The 24,011-nt window shown below is 35.5% G+C and overlaps 2 protein-coding genes across 2 annotated transcripts; one reads left to right on the plus strand and one right to left on the minus strand.

The window, feature by feature from the left end:
* Positions 1-4,526: 4,526 nt before the first annotated feature.
* LOC121261092 (protein SMAX1-LIKE 4-like) lies at positions 4,527-8,994 on the plus strand. The gene is given in 5 exon segments (XM_041163266.1): positions 4,527-6,109; positions 6,913-7,123; positions 7,301-8,786; positions 8,789-8,817; positions 8,820-8,994. Coding segments are annotated over 5 exon segments (3,090 nt in total). The 5' UTR covers positions 4,527-4,829; the 3' UTR covers positions 8,904-8,994.
* A 3,283-nt stretch (positions 8,995-12,277) lies between these two features.
* LOC121261093 (protein TRANSPARENT TESTA 9) lies at positions 12,278-23,334 on the minus strand. The gene is made up of 21 exons (XM_041163267.1): positions 22,893-23,334; positions 21,621-21,672; positions 21,453-21,529; positions 21,237-21,370; positions 21,028-21,124; positions 20,830-20,887; positions 20,579-20,687; positions 20,343-20,466; positions 20,069-20,255; positions 19,583-19,905; positions 18,832-18,920; positions 18,686-18,756; positions 18,132-18,242; positions 16,647-16,712; positions 15,329-15,466; positions 14,643-14,748; positions 14,479-14,550; positions 14,316-14,374; positions 13,917-14,076; positions 13,218-13,384; positions 12,278-12,963 (listed from the first exon to the last, which is right to left on the minus strand). The coding sequence occupies exons 1-21, from the start codon at positions 22,943-22,945 to the stop codon at positions 12,634-12,636; spliced, it is 2,583 nt and encodes an 860-aa protein (XP_041019201.1). The 5' UTR covers positions 22,946-23,334; the 3' UTR covers positions 12,278-12,633.
* Positions 23,335-24,011: the final 677 nt, after the last annotated feature.

The following is a 24,011-nucleotide window of genomic DNA, read 5'->3' on the forward strand; positions in this document are numbered from 1 at the left end:
AGGCCGGTTATGATTTTCTTTTCAAAGGCGGATCGATGGCCGAGATCAACCGAGAGGCGCCATATATATATATATATATAGCTAGGTGATCGATGATAATTAGTCTTTAATTTGTATAGTGAAAAGCTAGAAAACATATATATATATATATATATATATATATATATATATATATATATATATACACGCTCACGATCGAAGACCAATAATACTAATAAAGGACAAAATAACTTTGATCTATTTAATTTAATTTAGATGAATTTGTATAATTTCAAAGCAAAACATGGTAAACGAGGTTACTATCAAGGTAAGACCATGACGTTCCTGGCCTAAGCTAGCTAGTAATTGGCTTTTTCTTTGTGGGCCTCCAGCTTGTTCCGTATAATGTAGTTTGTGATTTTTATTTTTTCCACTTTGTTGAAAATTTGTTAGGCAAAATGTAAACTCAATCATTCACTCCGAAAGATCACGACACATTCATTCATTTTCACAAAAGAATCTGCGTACAATCTCATGAATTAGTTCATAAAGGGATACTTTTCTTCTAAGTAGAGAAACCCTAGCTATTCTCTCTTTAATTTGCTCGATGATCCGGCCATGATCACTTTTTAACTTTGGAATATAATGTTCCAATGATTTGGGCACCTCCTTTGAAAGGAAAAGAAAAAAAACCCAACACGATGATCATGATCATCTCTTTAATTAGATCAGTGCATGCACAATGAACCAGCTCATTATTGTCTAAGCATTAAGAAGAAGAAGTGCTCGATCCACTCGTATATATAAAATAAATAAGCTAGCTAGCTAGCAAGGGTGCTCTCAGAGAACAAACAAAAATGCCCTCGACTCATCACATTATGATGATGTTACGTACTGTTTTTGCTTTTTATCCTTTTCACAGTAAACAATAGACTATGAAGCTTTCAATCATGAGAATATATATATATGTAAATGAAAAAGAGTCACTACTTAAAAGCATGATCACATAATTGATTAGAGAAATTATATTTGCAATCCCCACTTGGGGATTGTATGTGCAGGCCTTTTATTAAATGAAAAAAAGTATCATTTTATGAGAGATATTTTTGTAATTTTAAAAAATTTTAAAGATAAAATTGCCTAGGCTTGTATTGCAATCCACATTTGGGGACTGTATGTAGCATTGCTCAATTGATTAATTTGATACTAATCTACTTTGCAGTACTGTTATTAACTTGGACGATATCTCTGACTATGACTCATGCAAAATTGCTCGATCCATTTAATGTTTAGCGAAGCCCTAAAACATTTATAATTAGAAAAATTCTAGACATAAACTCTACATTCCTGTACACCACTTAAAAATATATGATTTTACTCTTTTACCCTTATATTTTATGAAATATAAAGATAACAAAGTAAAATCACATATTTAATTGGTATGCAGGAATGTAAGGCTTTTGTGTAGTATGGCTCTTGTAATTAATAGGCAATGTTATGTACAGTCCTTAAATATGTAGTTCATCCCCGCATACTCCCTTAGAAAAAAGTAGAGGTCACTATTAAAAAAATAACTTTTTTATGTGAGTCTTGGATTTATCACTTTTTTTAAAGAGAGTGTAGAGATTGAACACTCTATGACTGTAAATATAATTTCTCATAATTAATTAATGAAGAAATCCATGACAATAATCAGCACCCATGCATTACTGTTTGGGGATATATTATATATAAATGCAGATAATAAACTTCTAATTAGACCTTGTTTGAATGCGAAATATATAATGGGCACAACTTTGTTCGATCCTGATTAATGCTTCTGGTGCATGCTTCTGAAGTTTTAAAATTTGAAATTACTCCTTTTAATTAGCAGTACTGGCTAGCTTCAGCAAAATAAAGCCTCCGCTCGTGTTTGATCCCATTCCGAAATTGAATTCAAGTTCAAAGGTCAAGCTAGCTTAAGTGATTGATATTCGCATTACAAATTGAAGCCCCATGATTAATGCACTGTGTACAGTCAGCGGTCAAATTTGTGTTACTACATCAGGTCCCACTTCTGTTTACAGAAGGTCAAAATTATGGTGCAATCTTAAAAGGACAATGCTACTTGGTCGTGCATGCCTAGTAATGTACATATATATATATATATATATATATGATCATACATATACTTAGCTTGGGAGGATCTGGACATCACATATATGTTAGACGTTTATCATGAGTCTACTGCATGCATGCATGGTAAAAAGTGATCATCCATAGAACATAAAACAGTCAAAAGAACGTAAACAGTCTTCTGAATTGGTCTTCTGATCAAATATTCTGAAAGAAAAAGGTTAATCTTAAAGGCTTCTATAGCTAAACTTTCGTTTCTATATCAGAAAGAAGCTTAGCATATCTACATATATATTCTCACATATTTTCAGATGCAAGCCTGTAAGAGCTTTTACTCACATCATGTTTACAAAGGTGATTAAATGGCGAGAAAAAAACAGAAAACAAAGGAAACTGGAGTCTGGAATTTGGACAATTGGTGGTTAAAGTTCAGATGAAAGTGTAAAAACAAAAAAAAAAAAAAAGTAAGTTGCTGAAAGTCCATTATTAAACTCATGCAGAACAATGTTTTCTGGTCTTCAAAAAATGACAAACCGTGATACACAAGCCCTACAGGAACCACCATATGTTTGAACGCAATCCTGGTCCATTCAATCTGTAGATCATGTCTGTTTTACTTCCTTTATTGGTAACAAAAAGAGGTTATTAAGTGGGTTGTTGGAAATGAGATGGGATTATAAGACAAAAGGTTTTTGCAGTTTGCAGATAGAGAGAGAGAAGCTGAAAAAGTGCCAATAATGCTATGTAGGATAGCAGACAGAGGGTTGCTTTTTGGGTACTTCGCGAATAAAATTCTGTCTCTCTACGAGGAATGGCGTGATGAGAGAGACTCCTTTATCCCTTGACTACAAGCCAATTTTGTACATATATACATTTTTTTTTTTAAAAAAAAATTACAAATGATAAACATGGGAAAGGAAATTTTATCCTCTCATATTTTATGATATGATATTAAATAAGTTTATAAATAAAATATAATAAATAATTTTTAATCATTTAATATTAATATTTAATCCTCTAGTATTACATCGTAACGATAAAAAATGGTAAAAAACAAATGATAGTAGCACTTTTTTTTTTTTTTCTTTTCTCACTCACACACTCTGGCTTGCACCTTTTCCCTTTATTTTTTTGAAATTCTGCTGCTCTTGTCTGTCCATTCAAAGGGTGACGTGGAAAAGGAAAGACGCGCTGTGATTCTGAATGAAAATATTTTGAATTAGAATAATGCTAGAGTCATGGGTTCCAGGTTTTTTTTAGTTTTTTTTTTTATATAGATTTTTTTAATCATTTTTAATATTTTTTAAAAATAAAAACAATTCATAAAATTATTAAAAAATATTTTCTTAATCACTAAATAAAATAAAAAATTATAAAAAAATATTTTTTATTTTACTTTGTGATTAAAAAAATATTTTTTAATGATTTTTTTAACTTTCTAATTAAAGAAGTATTTTTAATAATGTTTTAAATTTATTTTATTTTTTAAAATACTAAAATATATTAAAAAAACTCTATGTAAAAAATAAGTTAAAAAAAAAACACATGCTAAAGTTAATGGGAGCTCTAAGCGAGCTCCAAGTAGTAGCTTTAGCATTGTCCCTAAATTAAATGCCAAGTGGCAAGACCACATCATTCGGTAGAACTCTTCGGTAGTAAATCCTCGGTGGCCGTAGCGCTTTGCCCTTTGAATTATGGCACATTTGTGGACCCTTATTATTATTATTATTTTTTTATAAAAATCCATTAACATTAAAATAACACATTGAAAAGGACTGGAGACCCTTACTGTATATATAAGAATCATATCGTTTTGGTTTTGGAATATTTTATGATTTAACAGTACTTTGCTGCAGATTAATTAAAAAAAGTGTGGCAATAGATCATCAAAATCTTCTTTTTAGCTTTTCAGCATAGTAAGAAAAATTTATCTGATAGGTGCACCATGCCATCAAAGTTCTTCTATTTATATTATTTTTTGCAAGTCCCAACAAAAATAATATAATTATTAAAAGCAACCTTTTTAGATTTTAATTGTGATCACGACAAAATTAATCAAGTGAAACATTAGATTAGTATATACCCTTCAATAAAATAAAACGATTCGAACAATTAATGGTGTGGCGATAATTAATGCATGTAATAAAATATATAATATATAGATAACAGGCAATTAATCATCATTTTATTTTATAACGTGAAATTAAATAATTAAATTTTATTTATCACGTTTTATTATTTATTAATTATTAATATCACATTAAGTTTTTTATGGTCTTATTAGCCATCTAAATTTTTAGTTTATCGTAACAAAAGTTGAAAAAAAAAAAGAAGTTATACAGGATTTCTTTAAACAAAAATTTTTTTAAAAAAAAAACGACAATGAGATGTATAAAGAAGGTAGTTCGTTCCAGTCTGGTATTTCTAAAGCTGAGCTAAGCTCCCAAAGCTCTCAAGGCTCTTCCTTCAAAAACCTGACCATCTATTTCCTCTTGAGGTAGTGTGATATCATTCAAGCCTTCAAACTCAGGTGGGTAGTTTCTGTTTCCTCTAAGCACAAGAGAGGAAGGAAACCAGTTTTTCCTAAAGCTTCTCAGGTTTAGAGTGAACGGGGGAAGGGGGTGGTGTTGAGGAAGAGGAAAAAACATAAGAAAAGAAAGAAGAACAAGAAGTTTAGTCCTTAAAAGAAAGAGGTCTAAAACAGGGGGTGGTGGGGGGTGGGTTTTGGTCAAGTGATGCGCTCAGGAGCTTGTGCGGCGCCGCAGACCCTCACAGCAGAGGCTGCTTCAGTCTTGAAGCACTCTCTCAGCTTGGCAAGGAGGAGGGGCCATGCTCAGGTCACTCCTCTCCATGTGGCTGCCACTTTGCTGAGTTCAAGGGCCAGTCTATTGAGAAGGGCTTGCCTCAAATCTCAGCCTCACCAGACATCACATCCTCTCCAATGCAGAGCTCTTGAGCTCTGCTTCAACGTGGCTCTGAATAGGCTGCCAACCACGCCTGGTCCTCTGCTACATGGCCAGCCTTCTCTCTCCAATGCTCTGATCGCGGCACTCAAAAGAGCACAGGCACATCAAAGAAGAGGTTGCATAGAACAACAGCAACAGCAGCCACTTTTAACCATAAAGGTCGAGTTAGAACAGCTTATCATATCCATCTTAGATGACCCTAGTGTCAGCAGGGTTATGAGAGAGGCTGGATTCTCTAGCACTGCTGTCAAGAACAACATAGAGGACTCTTCAGCCACTTCTGTGTTTCAGTGTTACAATAGTTCCGGTGGGGTTTTTTCCTCACCTTGTTCACCTTCTCCTACTGAAAATCAGAGAGATATCATCAACCCTAGCACTTTCTGGCAGACGCATTTCTTAACTTACTCTTCTGAACAAAACCCAGTTCTCTTCTCCCCTCAAAAGAAAGTTCCAACCAATCCCAATACAGGTTCAGCCTCCGTGAAGGAAGATATCAAGCTGGTCTTTGAGGTCCTTCTGAGGAAGGATAAGAGAAAGAACACCGTGATCGTTGGTGACTCGGTGCCGATCACTGAGGGCCTGGTAGCAGAGTTCATGTCAAGGCTCGAGAGAGGAGAGGTCCCTGAAGAGCTGAAATCGACCCATTTAATCAAATTTCAGTTTGCACCAGTTTCTTTAAGATTCATGAAGAAGGAAGATGTGGAGATGAGCCTTTCAGAACTGAAAAGGAATGTGGATTCTCTTACATCAGGAGGGAGTGGAGCCATTGTTTACACTGGCGACCTGAAATGGACGGTCGAGACAACTTTTAACGAGAGAGAAGGAGATCAAATGTCAGGTTATAACCCAGTTGATCATCTTGTGGCGGAAATAGGAAGGTTAGTCTCTGGATATGGCAGCTCGAACACAAAGGTATGGTTAATGGCGACTGCAAGTTACCAGACATACATGAGGTGCCAAATAAGGCAACCCCCACTTGAGGTTCAATGGACTCTTCAAGCCGTTTCCGTTCCTTCGGGAGGACTTGGTTTAAGCCTCCACAGTTCCAGGTATTATCTTGCTCTATAATATTGAATGTTAAGATCATTGTTCATTTACAGACATAAATCCGCCAGTGATAGTCTTTCTTGAAGCTTTGTGTTTTGAACCTTTTTGCTGGTTTTAGTCAGTATTAGGCACTGAGAAAAAAGTATGGTTGGTGAGACAGGCATGAAACAGTACTGCTCTGTTTTTATTTGTCTTGTCAGCATGTAGCCACGGATGTTAACAGAATTGAATCAGTAGATATTAACAGTGAAAAAGAAAAGAAAAAAAACTAAGGTATTGAATTGAAAGCTCAAAGCTGGTTTTTTTTTTTTTTTTTTTTTTTTTGAGGAGCAAAACTGATAGATCAACTTTGATTAATCTAGTTTTAGAACTAATTAAACATGGTTTAATTGGTAATGATCCATACGTTCCAACAGTGTCTGGATTTATGAAAGCGATAGATTTGAACTAATTCCACCAGTACAGTACCATAATAACAATATATTGAAATTATTTAAGCTACCAGGAGGATTTAGATTGTGACCAAATGCCCTTTGAAATGAAGGTACCGACCTATACGTGTTATATTTTAGATGGGTCGAGAACAACTTTTGAGATGGGGGTGGGGGCCTGGCCCCACACAAATTCATATTCACGTGTCACACTCCTTTATAGTCTACTTGAATAGTTGAATCTGTCTTTCAATTAATCCTGTAAATTAATGAGGCTCACTATATAAGAGGATTTAATTTAACACAAAATCATGGGCTTGTAAACTGTCTGTCGGAATATTGTTTAATTTATTGCTCGCACTTCTGGTTTGCAGTGTGCTTGATTCAAATATAACATTCTCCAAGAACAAATATCAAGTGCTGGAAACAAAGCCATTTAGTTGCAAGGAGGAACAAGAAGATAAGCTCACTTGCTGTGCAGAATGTGCCTCCAGTTATGAAAAAGAAGCTGATTTGTTCAAAACTAGCCAGCAAAAGCTCTTACCTCCTTGGCTGCAACCTCAGGGAACTGAAGCCCGTCAAAAGGTAACAAATCATGTTCGGGTTTAACTTCCAACCACTGGTCTCATTAGCTTGGGTTCTTTAATTTCATGCATGAGATCTTTCTTGAAACTTTCTTTGTTTCAACGGAAATGACATTTGGGTGTCTCTTATATTCGTAAAATTTGAACTTATAATCTGTGCGTTTTTATGCCTTGCCAGGATGAAATGGTTGAGTTGAGGAGAAAGTGGAACAGGCTATGCCTGAGCCAACACCAGGGCAGGCATTCTCGGAACAACATGACTTCTGCTTTGTACAACAATCAAAGTGTAATTGGAAAGAGCTATACTTCACCCTACCCTTGGTGGCCGAGTCAGAACAGCGTCTTCCCTCACTCGAATTCGATTTCCTTTGCCAATTCAGCTTTGAAATCCACCAACAGCTCCAATCTCGTGCCTAGATTCAGAAGACAACAGTCCTGCAGTACCATTGAATTCAATTTCAATGGTGGTACCCAGAAACACCAATCGGCGGAACCGAGCTTGCATTCTCTAAAAGACACTGATGGGAAGGAAGTAAAGATCACCCTTGCTCTGGGAAATTCTCTTTTCTCTGATTCAGCAAAATTGGTGGAGCAGAAAAGTGAAAGAACAATGCAACGAGCTGATACATGCAAGCTACTACAAGAGAATGTGCCATGGCAATCTGAAACCATTCCTTCAATAGCAGAGGCCATGATCGACTCCAAGCTGGCAAAGCAGGAGACGTGGTTACTGATTCAGGGGGAGGATTCGATAGGAAAAAGAAGGTTGGCACGAGCAATTGCAGAATCCATTTTCGGGTCTGCTGATTTTCTACTCCATATGGACATGAGGAAAAGAGATAATGAATTGATCCCATGTTCTGACATCCTTACGAAAGCCTTGAAGAACCACGGACAGCTCGTCGTCTTGGTGGAAGACATTGATCTGGCCGATACCCAATTCATGAAATTCCTAGCTGATAGATACGAGGCAGGAAAATTCGGAGAATCAAGCAAAAGTGAGAGAAGTTTAGGCCGAGCAATATTCATATTGACTAAAGGTGGTTCAACGAGCTATGAAGATAAGAAGAACGTCCAAGATTTTGTCATCAAGCTGAACTTGGAAATCGATGAAACAAAACCTGTTTTGGGGACACCTAAGTTCGATCTCAAGCGAAAACCTAAGTGGGATTTTTCAAGCAGCACAAAGAGTCCAAGAATAGAAGAAAAGGAAGATGCAACTTCGGCGGCGGGAGAGACAGGCAACGGCAACAAAGACTTCTCTAGGCAATCAAGCTTCAATACCCTTGATCTGAACCTTATTGCCGATGAGAACGATGAAAGCGAGGACAAACCAGGGGAGCATAGCCCCATCTCGAGCGATTTGACTCGTGAAACCACAACCGATCCCCGAAGCCCACATGGGTTCCTTGAGTTGATCGAGAACCGCTATGTTTTCGACCGAAGCCCCGCTCGGGATAGAGAGATGATAGAGCTTTTCATGTCGAAGATCAGAGGGTCATTCGAGGAGGTTTGTGGGAAGCAAAACATGGGAAGTTTTAGCGTAGAAGAGAGGGTGTTAGAGGAGGTGTTAGTTGGGTCTGCTTCTTTCCCCAACAGCTTGTTTGAGAAATGGCTGAAAGACATTTTTCAAACGAGCTTGCAAACGGTCAAATTTGGCGGGAAGAGGGCATTTCTGTTAGGCTGTGTTTGGATATTGGCAAAGGAGGGGGATTTTGGTGGATGGCTTCTTGGGCTCTTGTCTGCCTAAGAAAATCCAAGTTTCTAATTATATGGACTAATTAATTAAGTGGGTGGGTTTCTTTTTATTTTTCCCTCTGTAAAATCTTTCACAAATGGAAAATGCATGGCAAGAGTATCCTTATCATGTAACTGCTCATTTTCGTAATAGGATGTGTTTTTTTTTTTCCTCTTTATTTTCCATTTCTCGATCTCTCATTTAGATTAATTAATATTCTCTCTTCTCTCCTCCTACATAAAATGCCCAAAAACATAGTAACTTAAGTCCAGAAATTATAATATATATGAGTAATGCTACTCATCATCTTAATTTTTATCATCCTCTCATCATCTGACATTAGATAGTTAGAGACTATTTATTATAATTCACTCGTGAATCTATTATCTAATACTACATCATAGATAATGAAATGATGATGAATAGATTTTTTTCTATATATATATATTACAAATTTAAAGTCGTAAGAAACTAACAACTTAGGTCAAGAACATGATAATAAGAACCTAAGCATAATTTCTCTGATTATTGCTAACATATATATCAAATTGGTAAGATGACTTGTAACAAATCTATGATGATGACATGCCTAAACAATAATCATAACACGTCGACTTTCATATTTAGTATCGTGTCATCAATCAAGAAAGGTCCTAGCGATCCATTCCATTATGATTATCTAATAATAAGGTGTTTTTGGTTCCAATCACTTTTTAAGGCATCTAATAATATTTATATATAGTCGGTATATATACACAAACAACTTATAGTTATTCTTTAAAATTTATGTACTTGCAATACTTTCTTATTGGTGGCATTTAGCGTGTTTAACTCTCTTTAGAATCTTGGAATTTAGATTCCTAGAATGAGAGAGTAATCATATAAAGTAAATCATCCAATATTTATTACTCTTTGTATGAATCTCTCAAACGTCATTTAATACTCAATAAATAGTGTGAGGCTCATTTTATTTGTCTATATGTCTCCAATTATAGGCTTAAAATTTGGACAATAATTCTATAAAATCATAATCTTGAATTCTAGATAATCCAACTTGAGTCAAATCCTGAAATTTCTTATTTACGGAAAAGAAAATAGTTATTTGTTTTTTTTTTTTTTCCTGTTCAATACTCTCAATTGAATCTATAACTCTAGCATGCCCTCCAACATGATAAGTGGAATCATCCATCGGATGATCATTCCACCATATACTTTTCAATGGTACTTCCTAATAATAAATAATAATAATAATTTGATAGTCAAGTGAAAGAGTAAAATTGCGTTTGGGTAGTGAGGTATTCAGTATTTTGAGGTATTCTGTGAATAGTTGTGAAAAGTAGATGAAAAATAATAAATAATAATAATAATTTAATAGTCAAGTAAAAGAGTAAAGTTGCGTTTGGGTAGTGAGGTATTCAGTATTTTGAGGTATTCTGTGAATAGTAGTGAAAAGTAGGTGAAAAGTAATAAATAATAATAATAATTTGATAGTCAAGTGAAAGAGTAAGGTTGCGTTTGGGTAGTGAGGTATTCAGTATTTTGAGGTATTCTGTAAATAGTAGTGAAAAGTAGGTAAAAAATAATAATAATATAATGAATAGTAGTGAGGTATTCTCATCGGTACGACCTTAAATAGGTAGAGGTCTTTTCCAAACAATAATTATCATTTGACGCATTAAAACCTAAACAAATCCCTTATAACTTTTATTTTTTTTTTAATTTTTTGGTTGGTTTCTTTGCCAAAGTAACTGCAAGAAGATAGTGAATATATAAATCATGATGAGCTACAAATAAAGAAAAATTCAATAGAGGGAAGTGGAAGATTATAGTAAAGGGAGGAGGTGGAAGTGGAACTCACTCACCACAAATTAAAAAGGTTTCTAAAAAACCTTTTCCTAAACAATGCTATCCCCATTATTGTTTATCCTTGAATTCAAACACTTTTGACTGCAATCGAAGGCCACGACGGATATATGACTCACAATAATTAATTAATACAAAATTCATGTGGCTTCCATGAAGATAATAAAACACACCCTCCCCTCCACTAAAGCCAATGACCCTTTTTGGTTCAAATGTCTTGTTTATATATATATATATATATATATATATATATATATATATATATAATAGAAAATTCAGTATGATTACTTTGACCTAAAAGAGTCAATAATAGCAAAAGATAATAATTGAATCAAACGGCGGAAGTGGGTCCTGTCTTCCCATGATAGAACATCATCATGATTTTCCATGTTTGTGTGTTAGCTCTCTCAAGTGTCCTAATTTATTAGGTAAAGTTTGGTCTATGATAGGGGAATGATGCACATTGTTATCATTTCATCGTATTTTCAACATCGATACTCAAATGGCCCAATTAAATTCCTTTTTTTCGGCCATATATGGCCCATTTTAATTGATGGATCTTAGTGCACAAAATTTAAATATTCTTAACGTTGATAAAAATATTTTTCTATCATTTGAAAAAGATAAAAAAATATATATATATTAAAAAAATAATGTGAGTCATTTTCTTGCTGATCATCTACCTCCACCATACTAAAAAGGCGTGCGAATGGCCACAAAAGCAGCTCTGAAGAAGAATTTCTTCGGGTTTGAGGTTTCATCATGATGAGCACCATTTTTCTCTGGTGTCAAGAGACTCATTTTCAGTAGTCGAGAGCCCTTGCTTTTCGTGCAATTAGTGCTAAAAAAGAGCCATCGATTTTACTTCTTCAATAAGGGATACTGTTTAAGAAAGGCAACAATTACAACAAAATTAATGGAATAAAGGCATTAGAATCATTGTTTCTGTAATCTATGTATATCTTGCATTTTAAAAATTAAAAAACAAATGATTATACCCTCCGTGGAAATAGATATCTATAAATTCCAACAATAATTTTCACGAAAGCCATCGATTCTTCTCCTAATTTATTTAAAGCATTCTAGCAAAGACATCTTCTTCCATGGATCCGATTTGCTCCCCAGATTCAGATTTTCGGGAATATGAACTCTAGAAATCCGTTTTTATGGAAATTTACTCAGGTCCTGTTTGGCTATATTATAAATATAACAAGATTTTCAAGAATTTAAATTCCTGTAACTGATAGGATTTTGTTTTTTCAAAATATATGCGTGCACATAAAAAAATCCATTCTTATTGGTAATAAAAATATCAGATGAAAATAGTGATATCATATCTGAAAAATTTAAGGTTGTTGGAATATATAGACATCCTTGATCCATCTCTTGTTTTCTTGAAAAAACGAAAAAAGGTCTCTTGGGACTCCAAATTCGGAGTTCAATTAGATATTTGCAACAAAACAAGAAAACATTCAAGAATCCTTAGGTTGGGAAAGGTGACCCAAAAACCAAGGAAGAAATTTTGAATGGGAAAGATTGGGAAGTATGTTGTCATTGCAGAGATCAAAAGAAAAAAAACTTGCACTATGGGATCGCCTCAAATATACAACGTTTTTACACAGCTTACAAATAAAGGAAAGAAATAATTTTTTTTTTCTTTTTTTTTTTTCCAAAAAAAGGCCTAGGGTTAGAACTGCCAAAGAATGAGAGCAAAAAAAGGCTGAAAACATACAAACCAGGGCAAGGGAACCTAGTATACAAAGAATGGAACTAAATTCTGGTTCTAATCTAAATTTTTGGGTATTTCTAAGGTTGCCTGAACCTATACACGAGGGTGACTAGATATAATATATTGCCACCCCATGAATAAAGCAAACTATAAATGGAAAAGAGCAAAGTAATTGGGGGACTTAACACGAATTCAACGGTGTTTCACCTGAAGAGGAAGCCTGAGGACGACTAACAGAAAGCTTTGAAGATTCCACAGATTTTTCAAGGTCAAATAAAGGTTTCAGTCTTCTCTCCACCTCATCACTTTGTCGCTTAGTCTCGTCAAGAATCATAGACAAGGCAGACTTGCAAGATTCCTCGTCCCTGAATGCGAGGGTCCATCTCCCATCAACCAAAGCTTTCGCCTTCACTTTTCCATAAGCACCAGATTTGACGGGATCCAGAAAAGGTAAAGTGGATGGTCGGATCCTCAAGTGCAACCATCTTGAATACTTATCATCAATTTTGGGCTGAAGGCAGAAAACATGATTAAAATTAACAAACATATATCATCTTGAACATGCATATATCAACAAAGTACCAATATTCAACAACAAGGCATGTTGCCTGTACTAATAGGAACAGAAATAAATTACACATGGAAAAAGTTGCATCAATGCCATAAATTTTCTAAGCAAGCATAATTCTATAAAGAAAATCAGCATGGAAGCCCAGCCACCATGAAAAAAGAAAAGGAGCAAGGAAGCATCATAGCTATACTTACATTGGAGCCAGCCAAAGGTGCAGTAACACGAACAACTCCAAAATGATGCTTCAGGGGTAATTCTTCTGCAAGCACAAGCCACCCAGATGCTCCCACAGAGATTGCTAGAAAACAAAAATGACGCTCTTTACCCCTTTCAAATGCAATTCGACATGGCACAGCATCAGCTGCAAATGGCAGAGACCAGAATATTGAACCACAAAATACTTGAACCATGTAACTCTTAAGATAAAATTAGTATCTCTAAAAATATTGACCAGTATAAAATCCATCTTTTTACAATTTGAAGAGAATGGTATAACATTAGTTCAAGAAAATATAGAGACTGGCACCATTGTGGAGCCTTGCCCTTTTATATGAATTCATGGAATCATTGTAAAACAAAAATATTCATAAAAATATAAATATGGATTAAGCAAAAAAATGTTCCATAATTTCCAGTCAAAATCTTGTGTACAACAAAACAAAAAGATTTGTTCATTTTTTAAGAGGAGTACCATTAGATTGATACCTTTTACTTCGTTAGCACTTTAAAAGAGGTTCTCACTTATATCAAATGGCTTAAATTGTAATAAAGCCCCACCAGTTTATAAATTGAGGAAACCCAACAAATCTTGATATGCCACCCCACTATCCAACTGTTCTGATATACCGGATCATTTAATAGGGGAATCAGTAAGTTCAGGATAGAAGACTGACCAAGTCTTAGTTCAGTGCCAAGCTTTGGATCTGAAGCATTGAGACCAGCAGTTTTGGCACGTGAAATTTCAGGAAAATTGGCTGGTGGAAATATAGGAGGTTGGTCGGGCAAAGCTCTACCAAGGGAGAATATTTGAAGTTGATGTAGAAGTACAAACACCTAAATTTGAAAGATAATAACAACAGAAACAATTGATAAGTAATCACCATAAAGTGCTGGCAGAGATAAATGCATGATGTGTAAAATTGTTATTTTGTTTCCTTTTTGGGTTGAAGTACAACATATGCTTCCTATTTTTCCCAAGGATTTACACGTCAGTGATAATGTTTTACTAACTCTATCTGAAACTTCTCAAACAAGGTAAGAAGAGATCGATATTAAAAAGTACACATACAAACCTTCACCAACTCGCACATTCTTTCACCAGCAGCAAATGATGATTCAGATGGAATAACATCTGTAAGTTCAACACTTACATCAATTGAAAGAAAAAAAGGAGGACCAAATCCAATGAACAAACAAGAGTTTATTTTGAAACTTAAAATAACCAATTAATAATACCGTCATAACAGGACTTCTGTGATGGCAAGAGAATGCACTTGGGCTCTTTCTGAGGAGATGAGGCTTCAATTGCTACATGTAGAAATTGTCATTGTGCAATTATATCATAAAAACATTTAACATGCCAATTTAACAGCCATAAAATCAAATACTGATATCAATACCTCTTTTGCACTTCTTCCACTCATCACAAAGGACTGTAATAAGTAGATCAGGCCAGAGTCCTCTAGTTTCTTGTTGAAGAGCACTAGAACAGTTCTTGTATGAACCCTGTGTGAGGAGGATAATAAATAAAAGTTTTGATAACATAATAAGTGATTGCAATAGAAGATGTGAAAAGTGTAGGGATGGTACAAGGATGGAATGAGAAACAATTGTTCATGGATGCTTATTCAAAAAAAAAAAAAAACAATGATCCATGGATGTGATGACAGTTGAAAACCACAACTTTATTTTATTTTATTTTATCTTTTGATAAACAAACGCCACAATTTTTTAATGTTAAGTTTCTACACTGTTATTTTATAATTTACAGCTCCTAGCATAAGTTTTCATACTGTCTTCACCCCACAACTCCCCATTTCTCCGTAAAAATGATCTTATGTGAGAATGCTTTGTATATATTCTATGCTCTCATATTTTGATCACGGCACTCCATGAGACAAGTTGCATTAGACCAATTTCTTTTTCCCTAAAATTTACACACATATATTTGTATATGTTCCATCAGTATAGGAGCGTGAAAATGCCATGGAAACTTTGACCGATAAAAAATAACTTAACAATAAATAAATTGAAAGGTGCCGTGAGATTTTAAAAATCTATTGAATCACCTTAAGTTTTAACTTACCCTCAACAAATTAAGGTGATGGCTATTAAATTCAGCCTCACTGTAAGGGAGCAACTGCCGCAAAAGCCAACCACCATCCCACAAGGTCTCTGCAGATATATTCGAACGGCAAAAGAGGTTGACCAGTGCATCGAGCACCTAAAATTGGCATTCCCATTTTTAAAAATAATAACTAAGTTTCAAATTGACAGAAATTTGGAATCTCTAACTTGAAGAAAATGCATCCAAACCAATTGTACAAAGTAAATAAAGATCAGAAGCAAGCAGTCTCCATCCATATCGTTAAAGAAGCTTATTTTATAGCACTCTTGCACAGTGCAAATTATGTTGCCTAAATGTGCAGTGAAGCTAGGGATAGCAATTGTAGAAAGTGGGGGGTGGGGGGGTGGTTGTTGCCTTCCCCATTCCCCAGCTCCAAGTGTAAAGCCTCCCTCCATTCCCACCGCAATCAAGAGCAGCGCGCAAAATAGTAATCCTCATCCCAGTCCCATTCAAAATTTTCAATGCCCAACCCAACACTCTTGCCTCATTTAGAACATCATGATAGAGGTAAAAGTGAACAATAAAATAAAGCAAAACATCAAAAAACCTTGACGATGCGTTGTACATCTTGTACTAGAGATAATCCAGAACACATTCTTCCTTCTTGAAAAAAAAAACAACAAAACAGAAAAACAGAAAAAATTCTACATCAATAAATTAAGAGGCAAAAGAAATTTTATATTTAAAAGATCTAGAAACCAAAGCTGCAGCTGAGAAATAGATCAAGAAGTAAAAAGCACCATAACAATTTAGATCACTCCCATAAATGGCATTAAAGAAAATAACCTTGGAAAAAGATGGAGATCTGCGTGTATGTGTAAGGGAACACAAAAAAATTTTTAGCTTAGGCCTTGTTTGTTTTCACAAACATTCTCATCTCATCTTATCTAATTATTACAACTTTCTCAAATTCCCACACAAAATAAAATAAACAATTCAACTTTTTTTTTTTTTTATAAACAACAATTCAACTTTTTCAAATCTCAAAACAAAAATAATATTAAAAAAATATATTATAACAATATTTTATTCAACTTTCAACTTTTATCTCAACTCGTCTCATCGAAAACAAACGAGGCCTTAAGCACCAACTTCATTGGGCACTTCATACACCAGCAATCAGAAGTGAAATATCCAACATATATTTAATAACTTTTTTTTTGAGATATCCAACATATAATTAATAACTTGAAAACACAAGCTTGAATAAAAATTTGCCCATAAAATAGAGAACTCTAAACCTAGAATAGATTGGTATCCACCATACAGAAAGTACCTGAAATCTATATACACGAGGGCTTGTTTCCACTTCTGGAGAAGAATACAACACTCCATACTGCTCCTATTAACATAAGGAAAAAAACCAGCATATCAGGCAAACTACAAGTAAGTGACACTTGAAACAAGCTAAAAACTTGCACAACAACAGAAAAATAAAAATAAATAAATAAACAATTGAGCTTCTATATTTTTTTCGATAAGTAAAAATATTATATATATATATATATTAAAATGAGTAACCAAGTACACTGAATGTATAGAAGAGAACACATTGCCCATAATAGAAAGCCCCTAATAACCCAAAAAGCCTGTGAAAAATAACCCAAAATACACAAAGCCCGACCCTGACCCGTTGCTTTCTGTAGAACTAAAACTCTACCCAAAAACCCCACCCCAACCCCTTGTTTTCCCGTCTTCAAAATGCCCTCCCTTTAGACTTTCGTCTAGATGAGCTACCACCCTTAGCGTCGTAGTTGATTCCCGAAAAAAGACGACGTAACTCCCTGCTTTTTTTGAAAATTGATTTGGTTTCAAGCGCGTAGCTTGCCTCGATCGCCGTAATTAGTTCTTTAAATTGGTCTTCACATCCTCCATGTGAAATTCTCACAAACTGCTGAATCTCGTTAACTTTAGGTAGAATCCAATCCGCTATTGAAGGAAGAGAGACCAGGGGAGCCACAATATCCCCAGACACAGTATCCAACTGCACCAACGCCAAATCCATATTCAAATCCTGTACCTCCTCAGCAACTCCATTGGTTCTCTCCAATGGTATGACATCAAGTCCCTTTACTCTGGTGACCCTTCATGTGCAACTTCAGCGGGTCCCTTTACCAATGGTATGAGACCATTTTCCTTCAACTCCGATGAGGGAGCCATAGTCTCTTCGAGTACAGAAGTCACCTAAGGCGAATGACATTCCATTGCAGATGTCTCTACGCCGATACCCGACGTAGAACCCACTTCAAACAACAATTGAGCTTCTATATTTTTAATTATGAAATGATAATTCAGAAGTTTTGTTCAATCTGAAGCCATGAACTTTGTCAAGCATCATTACAAGTCAAGCCCATGTAAACTTGAATAGGTATACTTCCAATTGGATTGGAATACTATACATGCAGGCAAGCAACAAAGGAATTTCTCATTTCCTGAGAAAATATAAACCTTTCTCAAGTGGCAAAAGGGATGGTGGTGTGGAGCGAGAGAGAGTGAGAAAGTTCAAAAAATTTATCCACAAATTGTCCATCCAAGAGCATAAAATGTTTCTCTGGGTGTTTATTCTTGAAGATCCATTGAATTCAACCTTAGCCATATTGGCAACAAATCTAATTTTGCTTACTAACATCAATTCATGTATGATACAGATACTTTAAAAGCTACTTTCCTTTCTTCTTAGGTCTTTTCTGTCATCAACAAATTAGCATTCCTCCATGTGGCAAGTCAGAGAGGGAGCGGGTGAGAGAAATTGCATCATTACCTTAAGCTTTTGGAGATATCCATCAAGCTCACTGCCAATACCATCTCTTATTGATCTACTTTCAGAAGAAAAAAGCTGCTCTTCACCTGAGCCCTCACCAACCAAAGCTTGCTGGAGGAATAAAACAAAGAAAGTACAATATTGCAATTATCCAGGAATGAACACGACAGTCTTTTTCTGAAGCTTATAAAGAAGAAAGGATACCATTCAATTGATAATAGGACTCGTGAAAATCACAACCATCATCTCATAGTTGACATTAAGTTATCACTTGTAATTAACCAATAGATGACAGATAGTTCTCAACAAAGGGGAAAATAATAAAATAATATATATATATGGCATGTGTGGGCCCCTGATTATGCAGAGGAACAAATTCCAGGCAGTATCTCAGATTCAGATGTACAGTTTGCCAGCATACACACCACAATAACATCTGCTAATTTACAGAGAAAAAGGTACCAAACAATCCTGTTAAAGCATTATAGAACATTCCAAATGCTACTTAAATTTCACAACCAATAACAGGTTTTTAATTTTTACAAGTTATGTACCAGTAGGAGTTTCTTGTGCTGTTTGCGTTGAGGAAGAATTCCAAGGGCATCTAGCATTGATTCGTCCAGTTCTACAGAATCAAATACTCAATAAGTAAACAGTAAAAGAAACAGTGGTTTAGGGAGCCAAATTTCAGTAAGATAACCTTTTGTTTGCAACAAGGTAGACAGCACGCCCAAACAACCCAATACCAGTGCATCATCCCCACTTGAGAGGCAAGAGAGCAAAGCCTCCCTACACAAAGGACAACTATGGTGATGAAAAAGAACACAACATTGATGAGATGATGATCTCTGTAATAGACCATAATAGAGACAAGACAACTAGCGATTAAAGAATTTAATTCTGAGTCAATGGCTGAATGCACATAACTCATAAGAGTAAGGTTGGGATTTCTTATTATGTTATAAATTTATAACCCTGGCACTACGTCATCTTCAGTCAATTATGATGAGGGACTTTTCATTGGACAAGTGATCTGGACAGGATTTTTAATGGAGGGTCCTACTAAATTAACTTCAAGTGACACAAGTAGGAATAGTCGAACTGGTTCAAATATCCTAAAATGTAGATAAAGGCTAGGCTATATTGGATCATTGCCTTTTGAAAATGAGATCAAACCTAGTTCAGAGACAATGGGAAAGCAGAAAGATGTAATGTAGTGAAAGGCGAGCTGGGTGCTGCTTTGCAAAGGCACCTTAACAAAGCAAGAGCAACTTGTGATGGTTGAGACAAGGCTTTTTTATTGAGAGAAAGGGTCTTGGTGAAGAATAGTGTTATTAAGAAGACTATCTTCTAACCAACATTGAACATGCAAAATTTGTGAACTCGTCATATAACAACCCCAGAAACAAAGTCTGAAGTTAGCAGTGAAGTGATTGCAATCAATATCTTACCTCAAACACAAATGGGAACCAATACAACCATTTTGAGCAATAACTGCTGCATGAATATGTGAAGAGCTAGACAAGTTTGCCACATCAACTGTTAAGTGCCCGGTATCAACCTCGTTTAGATTTTCATCTCCTGGAGGTTGACTTTCATGTACAAAACCAGGACCAGGCATGTATCCATTAAGTTTAGATTCAGAGTTGTGTTTGAAGGCCTCCACTGGAAAGAAAAGAGCAGCAGCAATGGTATTTGCTAAATCTTTGATCTTGACAATGTGCAAAATGCAGCAAATTAAATATAGAGAAGTCACAGCACCAATTTGTAGTTCCTGGATTTATAATCCACCAACATTAATCAGGAACAAAGTGCATTGAAAAAAGGTTCGATAAAAAGTTGATAAAAAGGACAAGTGACAGAAAGAACTAAAGAGTTGCCCCCTTCCTCTCAAAGTATAAAACGAAAGAGAAAATGGAAAAGAATAAATTACATACATCAACAGCTTCTATCCTTAGAGAAGGAAGCAGCAACGGAAATATCAATAGCTGCAAAATGTTGTCTGTTATTAACCTTCCAACATCAGGAATCCCAGCAGAAATAACGTCACTAAAATAGTAGAGATTGTCCTCAATCTCATCTACAGCAGCAAGAATTGTAGACGTTGAGTCGTGCCCCGGGTTTCTGTCTCAGTAACCAGAAGATACTTTTTAGGGCAAAGAAACATATACTGCTCATTGTTATAATTCAAAACTGTATTCTGATTCTTACTTCACAGCACCAGAGACCAATCCAGTTAGAGTGACGCACTGCTTATGGAAAAATGTAACCAAGTTTGAAAAATAATCCGCATGAATGGCACTGGTCACATATCTATTTACACCATCATCACCAACTGAAGAATGAGAACAACTATATTATTATTTTTTTCCAAATACGTAATCACATAGAGGACAAAAAGAAAATAAGACAAGAACATAAAAAGAGAGAGAATAATAGAAACTCACCATGATAAACATTTAGTGTCAGTGCACGTACTGCAGTGCGGATCATGTTCTCCTCATGAAAAGCATATCGTATTGCCTCAACATACAATGGAAACGAAACAACTTCATCCTAGACACATGAGAGAGAACAGAATTATTCAAATAACACAGCAGGCAGAGAACAGGATAATTAATGGATATTAAATCAAGGTTATCCACCTGTAAAAGAATATCAAATAAATCGAGCATACATAAAAGAGCAGAAAGCTTACATTCTGAGTCTTCACAAGCAGAGAGATCGTGTTCTTGTTCAACTTTCCACTTATTGCTCTTCAGAAACGATAATACAGACAATTGAAATACCACAGTCAACAATAGAAGATCAGGTAATATTAGGGTTGCAGAGAAACAGTGTTGATAAAGGAGAATCATCAATTATAATGAGGAAATAAAATTAGCTAAAAACAAACCTCAAGAAGGATATATAGTAAGACAACAACTCTTCATTGCTGAAGTCAAATGAATAAGTTATTAAATAGTTCATGTGTTCATTACTGAACATATAGTCTGCAAAATTCCAAGAGGGTAGATCGTTAAATACATCCAAAATAGCTCTAGCTTGTAACTAACTGGAGAAAGTACCTACAAACTTAGGTTCACTCCTTAAGAGTCAACTTACATATAGCATGTTCCCCTTTTAGGTTCTGAATCATAATGCTAATTGTCTGCAGCAGCTGAAGTGAAACAGTCACAGTTCTGCTGATCTTTAGTATGCGTACAAACTCCCCCATGACTTGCTTCTCCATGAAAAACCTGCCAAGACCCAGTATCACAAAAAATTGGTTACAACAAAACAAAGGTATATCAAGGAACTCAAAGCGTTGAGAATTCTCACTCGAAAAAAGACGAGTCATGCTGGTCACCATATGTAATCAACTCTGCTATTGATCTCAGAGCCTCAATAACAAAGTCCTTCACGAAGAAACACCATTAGTAATATTGGTGCATAAAAGGAAATGACAGCATTCAGCTAAAGTACGCTACAGAAAATTAATATCAGTACCTTGTTGACTTCATTCACAATTTGAACTTTCGCAAGCTGCTCAGTTAAATACCTGTACTTAACAAACAATCAGTCGATGGAAAAATAAAGATGAAGGGAATTTTTCACTAGCACCATCACATATCACATTTTTCAATGAATTTTTAAGATGCTGCCAGCCCAGAAATGATGCAGTACTTCTAAAGCACAAGAACTGTTCTCGGGGTGGCTTGCCATTTAAGCCTCAATCAGAAATTGAATAGTATGATATTAGTGAAGGGAAAATCTGCAGTATACCATTATACATCATGCACATCCTTTGTTCAAAAGGATCGGTTCACATTCAGTATGATCTATTCATGTTTTCCATTTCTGAAAAATATAGATTGGCCGGCTAACATAAATACTGTTTCATCAAATTCAGCCTCAAATGTTTTATTTTTTCTTACCAAAGCCCCTTATATTTTTTCTTTTCTCGTAAGAAAGTCAGATGGTCATAATTTTGAAGTTTAAATTTTGGCATAGAAACTCCTCCAACCAAGAACATACATTTTCTTTCGCAGATAAATTACACGGAGACAGTAAATCTTGAACCCCATAACTTCTCCCTCCACCCTGCTCTTACAAGGATAGGAGATGCAATTTGAAGCCCTTAGGCATAGAAACTACCCAATACCCATGTCCGAACCTAAAAGCTCATGGCCCCTAACACCCTAGTCACTCAACTAAAGTGCAACTCGCAAATGCTAGAACTGAAAACTCGAGGTCCCTGACTTTCTTTTGCACACGCCAACAGGCTCAAACGATTGAGACAATATACACATATGATACTTGTTCGCACTACTTCATTCCTAGGCAGTGCTAAACTACAAGTTTAAAGTTCTCTCTCTCCCATAATTTCACCGAAATCAAAGGGAGGTTAGCGTCTATGACAATGACACATATCATTTAAAAAAATAATAATCCCACCAAACTTCCAAAACCAGAAAATGGCTTTGGTCTATTATTAATCAGTATTCTAAAGGGAAGAAAAAAAAAAGAGAGAGAAGAAAAGAAATTGACTTTTTGGTCTTTTCCTAAAGTTTTCAACACCAATTGACTCCAAAAGTCTAAAACTGAAAATTCCCAGTCGCAGTACACTCAAATTGATCGGTCCGAAAGCGTAACACCCTTTCTAGCACATAACTACCCTAATTTGAAATTAGTTTAAGCCTACAGATAAAATAAGCGACAGAAACACGAGAATTCGACAAATTTAAACAGAGTTCAGAATAATCGAGAGGCTAATCAGACCTGAGTTCGTCCAAGGAGAACCGATCCCTTGATCTCCAGAAGGAACGCCACATGATGGGGGGGGGGAATCAGAAACCTGAATTAAGCTCACTGGAATTCATTCTGAGCCGCAATCGCAAGTAATTCCTGGGACGAAAACTAAGAGTGATTCCAATTGGATCGGAGCGGCTTCAGAAAGAAGCAGAAAAACGTGTACACACACGCTCCGAGAGAGAGGGAGTATAGCGTCTGTTTTGTCGTGATCGCAGTGGGGGGCGCGGGGGGTGGGTGTGAAGTGTGTTGGGAAATTAGGGAAACACACTATCTCTGTATTGCGGAAGTAAGAACAAATGATTGGTACGGTTTGTTGATGGAACGAGAGTGGACGTGAAACAGAGAGGAATTACCAGGAAAGCACGGTGAAGGCATTGATGGAGGTGGAGTTAGAGCTGGCAACGTCATGTGATGTCAGGATGTGGGCACGGCCTCGGTCGATTATGGGCTCGGGTCGGGTTGAATTTGGTCTCGCACCAAAGAATTGGACATAAAGCCCGGTACGAGACTTATGTCCAACCCATTCACGAAAGAGAAAATATATTTATAATTATGAATTATGTAACTGTCGTGTAATCATTTTAAAAAAAGTAAATAAAATATAAGATTCACATGAAAAAATAATAATTTTTTAATAGTGAACATCATTTTTTTCAATACGATTACGCAACGTTTACGCATTTCACGTTTGTATGTAGAATTACTCTTCACAAAATATGACTGAAAGGTCCAAAACCAGACAAATGATCCCAAGCCGATAGAATTTGATCTATAATGAGCGGTGTTGAAGTTATTAGAATAGAAAATAGGCATAGTCAAGTATGTTTACAAAGGTATTAAATATCTCAAGAGTTATGGATGATATGGTATTCAGTATTCACATCATATCATATCAAACGATGTCGTATGAATCATAAAAATAGCACATAGTCCTACTCTTAAAATTATTTAAGAACTACTCGATATGTTCGAGAAACTCTGTATCTTCGAGACAGGGTTGTTGCACTTGCACTAGTCAATTGAACTTTATATAGTTTTTAAACCAAGCTTCCGTATCTTTAAATGTTAGAATTATCAGATTCTTTT

This window comes from Juglans microcarpa x Juglans regia, chromosome 4D, assembly GCF_004785595.1.
Source record: "Juglans microcarpa x Juglans regia isolate MS1-56 chromosome 4D, Jm3101_v1.0, whole genome shotgun sequence".
Classification (NCBI taxonomy): Eukaryota; Viridiplantae; Streptophyta; class Magnoliopsida; order Fagales; family Juglandaceae; genus Juglans; species Juglans microcarpa x Juglans regia.